This window comes from Solanum verrucosum, unplaced genomic scaffold, assembly GCF_900185275.1.
Source record: "Solanum verrucosum unplaced genomic scaffold, falcon-dt-bn FXZP01000198.1, whole genome shotgun sequence".
NCBI classification, from domain to species: Eukaryota; Viridiplantae; Streptophyta; class Magnoliopsida; order Solanales; family Solanaceae; genus Solanum; species Solanum verrucosum.
In genome coordinates this window covers 1,882,384-1,890,080 of record NW_026020173.1, presented here as the reverse complement: position 1 = coordinate 1,890,080, position 7,697 = coordinate 1,882,384, and the positions used below count along the sequence as shown (strand labels likewise).

Below are 7,697 nucleotides of genomic sequence, written 5' to 3'. Positions count from 1 at the left end.
GGAGAACCCATAGTATTTTTCATTTTGACCACAATGATGATGATTATTGTTTTGTACTTTGTAATGCTCATGTTTGTATACGTTCAATCACCTGTCATCTTTCATACATGTTATGCGTTGCTACCATATTCACATAAGAGAATGGAGAAAATTAATTGGACGGACTTCATGACTTTTAGTCAAAAATATATTACTTTGTGTTAGTCATCATTATATCATCACTATGGTGCATTAAGACTTAAACCCAACGTCTTACCCATATATATGTGTTTAGGCCATAATTTGGTGGGACTCAAACCCAATACCTTATCATCATGGTGCATCAAGACTCTAACCCAATGTCTTAACCTTTTGATGCGATAAAACTTGAATTCATCGTCTTATTCTCAGGCATTGACATAATAGATCAACCAATTTTATGTACTGACAAGCAATAATTAAAGTAACAGTAATAAAAGAATAATTGTGTAATATGATTTAAATGGATAAATCAATATATATGGACAAGCTTGATAGCTAGTCTAACTTTAATTCAAATACCACAAAGTGCTACTTAATAAATAAACTACAAATTGATTCTATTAGCATAAATAATATATTATAATAATTTAACAAATAATTAATAACATTGAAATTGTGAGAGATAAAGAAAAAGCAGATGCAATCAAAGAAGATTTTGCTTTAGAAAGGCAACCTTAGCTAATTGCTATATATTTTTTCATGACATACTAGTTTATAAAAGACCATAAGTTAGTGAGGTCTTACCTGGTTGAAGTGAAAGTATCAAAGAAGAAAAGAGTGCATAGTAGCTGTACTAGTTATTTACCTTGCTTATGAGAGAAAATCTAACACAATTTTAAAATGATAAATTGATTAGAATTTCGTGCTGATAACGTGTTGTAAAATTAAGTTAAAAGAGTGATAATATAAGCAAGAAATATATAAGACGAGAGCAATAGAAATAGGGAGAGAAGAAATTAGAGTTTTTCTTATTTTTCCAAGTATTCAAGTGTATATAATATGAACTCCTATCTCTCTATTATAGTGTTACATAGGCATACAAAAGGTTAGTCATAAACATGACATTAATCATGAATATAAAAGAGGAGAAATGTAAAGTTACAAGAATATTGGTTATAAAGGGGATGTTTTCTTCATAATGAAGGGAAGTAATAAATATAATTAGGGAGAGTAACTTCCTAATGTAGTGGACATCCACACTATAATATTTTATAACACAAACATAAATATATTAATTTTTAACAAACAAAAATTTTAAGTACTCTTTTTGAATTGTATATTTATTATGTTTAAAAACAAATAAATTATTCACCTTCAAATATAAAAAAACAAATTATTGTAATCTTAAATGTGGACTAAATTTCTTGTGTTTAACAAAAGATGTTTGGAAAGAAAAGGAAAAAGCTGAGTCATGGGAGAGTCATAGAGGTGTCATAATTCTGGTAAAACCATTTTCTTCCATATCCCACTTTTCTGTCTTTCTTCTCACACCACACCCCGATCTATCAACACAAAGAGAACAAACTCCCTTCACGCCTATTGCCGATTCCCTTCCTTTCCCTCTTCCGCAGATCTCCAAACCCACCCAATTCTTGTATCAATTTCTCAGTTACCTGTTTGTATTTTCTGCTCCCCGGTATCTCTGTAGAAGCAGCTTTTACTTGCGACGAAGCATTTTTTTTTCAGGTGTATGTTAAAGCTAGTGTATATATGAAAGAGTGACGAATAGGGTTTTGGATTTTTTTTTTGTGGTTGGTTGATGGTATGGATACGCAAAGCTGGAAAGATGTGTACAAGGGCATGTCGTCTGACAATATCAAAGGATTGGTTCTCGCATTGTCCTCGAGTTTATTCATTGGTGCTAGCTTTATTATTAAGAAAAAGGGGTTAAAGAAAGCTGGTGCTTCTGGTGTCAGAGCTGGTACAACATTTATACTGCCTTTTAAATCTTGAAATTGATAAACAATATTCATTAAGTTTGTACCCAATTGAACTGTATTGCTTTATTTGATTTTATTTTGTGTGTCTTTGTGAATTTCTTTGCGACTTTTGCTGCTTAGGCTATGATGATCTTTATTGGTGAGATTCATTTTTATGGTGGAAACTAGCTGCTTGTGAATGTTTATGGCTAAACAGGTGCATAGATGAGTTTTGAAATGAACTATGCATAGAGATCATAAGCTTTTATCAGTTACGAGTTCAACTGGTGAAGTTCTGAATGTGACAAGTGGCCTCATTTACAATATGGTTATCGACTGAAAGTTAGAAAGTGAACCAAGGTTTTTTTTCTTCGTTATTTGACCACTCCACTTTAGACACGATCAGCTTAAGGGCCTAGACTGCATGTTGCTCAGTTCCTTGATACAGTTTCTAAACTGAACTTTAATTACAATAAAGATGTGCTCAAAGTCTTATGGGATTGTGGCATAATAGTAGCAGTCAATATTGTTGTATCAGTTAAGTAGTAGGAAGAGTTGTCAGGTAAAGGAAAAATAAGGTGCTATATAACCAATTGAAGGTGATAACTTGTGGTTTATGATTTTATAAGCAGGTATATTAGTCTGGAATTTGTCTCATGGGAATTGAAAATCAGCTAGAATTCTTATCTAGATTTATTGGTCCAGTACCCAGTTTCCCCCTTAGTCTACAAGAAGCCTGCTATCTCATCTTTGTCACCGGTGACAATCTAGTGTTGGGTCTAAATTACAGACAGTGCTGAGGATTTTCTTAATATTAACCTTTTCCTACTGGAATGTGGGGATGATGCTTAACTCTTCAGATAGCTGCCCCTGCTCTTGCTGTTACTTGGCCATGATCCTCATCTTATTGTCCTTTCGATGCTATATGGACTTTGTTGAATCCAGTGAATATGAAATATTAGAATGATCATTGCTGTTTTAAGTGGTATTTTGGATTGAAATTGGTATCCTTTGGTAGATTGGTGAATGCAATGTAGCCTCAAATGGTCAATTGATAAGTCCATCTATAAATCATTGCTAACCCTGTTTGCATTTGTTGTTTCTTAGTACTAGAGTTGCTCGGTTTCAATTTTTGTTTATTGCTTAAAACATTTATTTGGAAGGTTGTTCTTTACTTAACAACTATCATCCACTTAAGGGCAGCATGCCTAATGCTTTATCTTGGAACTTATATTTATAAAATTTAATGTGTGATATTTGGTCTTTCATGTACATTCACATTAGCTTTTTAGGACTTTTATACTTACCAAGTGCCCTTTCAATCCCCCTCATGGTTTATAGTGCTTTTCTTTCAAAACACCATTTGGTGATACATTGTTTGTGTGACTTGACATAATTTATTTTTACAGGTGTTGGAGGATACTCATACCTGAATGAGCCACTTTGGTGGGTGGGCATGATAACAAGTGAGTTATATACTCCAATGCATTTAATGGATTCACTTCTTATCCCCTGTATAATTTTTTTTTTTGAAACTGGTAAATGTGTATTCCTCAGCATTAAGGACATGCTGGACACCATCAAAAAGTGTTAGATAAAAAAAAAACAACAACTAAAAAACAAGATACTTACAGAGATCTTAATATATCTACAAACTGATCTATATCCTCTAAACCTACTTCTTTACACCAAAAGTAGAAAGATATTATACAATTCCATTTAACTTTCTGGATGGAATTGGATCTATCTTCATAACACCTCCCATTTCTCTCTCTCCAAACTGTCCACCAGATGCATTGTGGGATGATCCTCCACCACTTCTTTTGACTTTTGCTGCCTCCTCTTTTCATCCAGCAACTAAGCAAATCTGCAGTATGCTCCGGCATAGTCCAACTTGTCTTTGTTATGTTGAGAAATAGAGACCAAAGTTGTGCTGTAAAGGTGTAGTGCAAAAATAGATGACTGTTTGTTTCAATTGTCTCATTGCATAAGAAGCACCTGGAAACTATGATGGCCCCTTTCTTCTTCAAAACTTCTTGTGTCAGGCATACTCTTTTAACCACCAGCCAAGTAAAGCATTTTACCTTGGTTGGGGTTGGACTATTCCATAAGTTTCTCCATATTTTTGGTTGCCCTCTACACTGTACCCTTTCTTCCATTTTATAAACCCTTTTAACAGAGAATTGCCCATCGATGTTGTGTTTCCATCTTAATGTATCTGGTTCAGCAGTAGTGCCATTGAAATCATCAATCCTATTTAGCAAATCGGCTACTCTATCGATCTCCCAGTCATTTAGCAATCTCCTGAAGAATAAGTTCCATCCCTGTGCACTCCACATATCATAAATGGTGCCATCTGGGTTGTTGCTTAGAATAAACAGGTCTGGAAAAATCTCCATTAATGGGCTTTGCTCCTTCCAAGCATCCTTCCAAAACTTTATTCTTTTCCCATCTCCAACTCTCTTCTGCAAGTTCCCTTCCAGTTTGGGCCATAGAGCTCTAATGGTCTTCCAAACTCCAACCCCATAAGTATCAGTGCTCACATTGGTACACCATGGGTTGAGTTCACCAAACTTGTGTCTAATTACCTCCCTCCATAATGCATGATCCTCCCTATTGTATCTCCAGAGCCATTTCATCAATAAACTATTGTTCTGTACTCTTAGATTTCTGATGCCCAAGCCACCTTGTTCTCTACTGCGCATTGTTGTCTGCCAATTGACTAGTTTATATCCTTTGCCCTCTTTACAGCCATGCCACAGAAAATCCCTCCTAAGTCTGTCCAACTTTTTCACAACTTTGGGAGGTATGGGAAATAGAGACATTACATACGTAGGGAGTGCATCAAGAACAGAGTTGATAAGGATGAGCCTCCCACCTAGTGATATGTACTGTGCCTTCCACCTAGCCAATCTTTTTTCAGTTTTCTCTAATATTCCATCCCAAATTTCCCCTGCTTTGTGTTCACTGCCCAGAGGCATACCAAGGTATGTAGTTGGCATATTTTCAACTTTGCACCCTAAAATGATTGCCAGATCTTGGATATTTGGCACCTCTTTTATCGGGAACAAACTGGTTTTTCCCCAGTTAACTTTCAAGCCAGAAGAAGCTTCAAAAATAGTCAAAATCATTCTGATGTAACCTATTTGTTCAACCTTTGGCTCACAAAATATCACAGTGTCATCTGCATACTGTAGGTGACATACCTCCATTATTTCCCCTCTGCTATTTCCTATCTCAAACCCTTTAATCCATCTATTTTGTAATGCTATCCTCATCATGCTATCAAATCCCTCCATTGCTAGTATAAACAGGAAAGGAGACAGAGGGTCACCTTGTCTAAGACCCCTTTCAGAACCAAAAAAACCTACAGGTTCACTATTCACCAAAACAGAGAACTTGACAGTTTTAATGCAGAAGTCAATCCATTTCAACCATTTCTCACCAAAGCCCATTTGACTGAGAGTATTTAACAAGAATCTCCAGTTGACATGATCATAGGCTTTTTCCTTTTAACTATAAGTCACATATTCATTAAAATGTTTTTTTGATGACAAGGGAAACCGCAACTGCTACTCTTTGGGTGCGCATATGGTAAAACCCTCACACCTATGCAATAGCTCGCAAACCATGTAGGAGAGGTAACCCGCACTAGGCAAGCCCGGTGCGACGAGCTCGACCCAGAAGGCAAACCCCTTGCTTTCGCTGGCTAGGGGTTTCGAACTTGAGACCTTCAACATGGAAGTCCCAAGCCCAAACCACTGGGCCACCCCGAAGGATCATATATTACTTAAAATGTTTCCCAGATAAGTTAAATATTAACTTTGTTCAATGCATCTATCATGGTCTGTCATATTGAAAGTTATATAAAAGGATAGATTTAAATTTTAAAATTTTATTAGGATAGCCATTATTAATTGGTAGGAAGAGAAATAATCAATACATAAAAAATTGAATCGAAAATGAAGAGTTGAACCTTAGTATTGTGATCTGCTTTGGGACGTCAATGAATGATCATCTGGCATTTGCAACTAATATATATGATAATCAAAATCACATTCAAATTTTAACAAAAAGAGTAATAAAAATAGAATATAGAGATTTAGTAATCTTTGCTTTCTTCTCCAATATGTCATTATGCAGTGCATTAACAAATGATAACCATATAGATCGGAAAAACAACTGTCTTTAGATGCGACATCTCTTTTCATAAAGAATTTACCCTTTTTGAATTTTCCTAAGAAACTACATAAAATATATATATATATATTTTTTTTTTTTTTCTTTTTCTGATGAAGTAAGAAGAATGTCATTAACAAAGCATCAAGCAGATGCACAGATTACAAAAGAAAGAAATATCAGCTCCCAAAAAGGCAAAAAAAGCTATCTAAACAGCTAACAGCAGAGATCTATGGAGCTGATAAATTCTAGGAAAGAATCGACACTAAGTACAGGAGAGAGATTAACCCAACCAAAAAGAGTAATCAAACATCTTGCTTTAAAGGTAGAGATGGGAGTTGGGGTGCCATCAAAACATCTTTTGTTCCTCTCCGTCCATAAGCACCACAAAATACAGGCTGGAACCAAAGACCAGATCTGCTTGACGGACTTCCCAACTTTCCAAGAACTCCAACACACAAAAGCCTCTCTCAATGATCTTGGCATGACCCAAGTGAGTCCAAAAAGTGAGAAGAACATGTTCCATAGGCCTGTTGCAACTGTGCAATGAAGGAACAAGTGATTAATAAATTCTGAGTTGCACAAGCACATGTAGCATCTGTTGACTATTTGGAATTTCCTCCTCATGAGATTATTCGGAGTCAAGCAAGAGTCTTTAAGAGTAATCCAACTGAAACAAATAACTTTAGGTGGTAACTTAGTTCTCCAGATTAATTTCCATGGCCATTGATCAATTACGGTCTTCTTGGAGCTTTGTTGAAGGTAGCATGCTTTAACTGTGTAGGATCCATCCCTGCTATGTCTCCAGATAAGTTTGTCCCTGCGTTGACTGTTGATTGCACTAGTCTGAATGGTGGCCATAAGGCTAAAAACCTCTTCCAACTCCCAGTCATTAAGATTTCTCCTTAGGATCAGATTCCACACATTGTCTTCCCTGTACTGCGAGATGGTTGAGTCTGGATGAGATGCAATCTGGAAAATGCTTGGAAAAACATTCATTAGAGGAGTGTCTACTAGCCAAATCTCTTTCCAAAACTGAATATGTTCCCCATTTCCCACCATAAGTGAGGCATCACTGAAGAATATTTCCCACAGTTTCCTTATATCTCTCCAGACCCCCGTGCCATAAGAGGTACTGACTTTATTTGAGCACCAATGACTATCACTACCATACTTTGCTTGGATCACTTCCTTCCACAAGCCAGCCGCCTCTTGATTGTATCTCCAGTGCCACTTCAATAGCAAGCACTTGTTATGTAAGGCCAAGTTTTTTATCCCCAATCCTCCATATTGTTTTGGCAAAGTGACTTTGGCCCATTTAACAAGGTGAATTTTGTGGTCCTTGTTGTTGCTTTCCCAGAGAAAGTCTCTCCTGATTTTGTCAAGTCGCTGTTTCACCTTAGTTGGCATAAGGAGTAAGGACATAAAATAGGTGGGAATGCTGTCCAATACACTATTGATGAGTGTTAATCTCCCCCCTAGAGAGAGGTATTGTTGTTGCCAGGAGGCTAACCTTCTCTCAAACTTTTCCACAATCACATTCCAAACTTGAGATGATCTATTCATAGCACCCAAAGG

The 7,697-nt window shown here is 36.3% G+C and overlaps 1 protein-coding gene across 2 annotated transcripts in view; it reads left to right on the top strand.

Moving 5' to 3' along the window:
* Positions 1-1,523: 1,523 nt before the first annotated feature.
* LOC125828809 (probable magnesium transporter NIPA3) overlaps positions 1,524-7,697 on the top strand; it is a 30,483-nt gene continuing 24,309 nt past the window's right edge. For both annotated transcript variants that reach the window (XM_049508135.1, XM_049508136.1), the window contains exons 1-2: positions 1,524-1,942; positions 3,350-3,406. In XM_049508135.1, the coding sequence (XP_049364092.1) occupies positions 1,786-1,942; positions 3,350-3,406 (214 nt within the window). In that variant the 5' untranslated portion in view covers positions 1,524-1,785. The remainder of the gene's footprint in view (positions 1,943-3,349; positions 3,407-7,697) is intronic.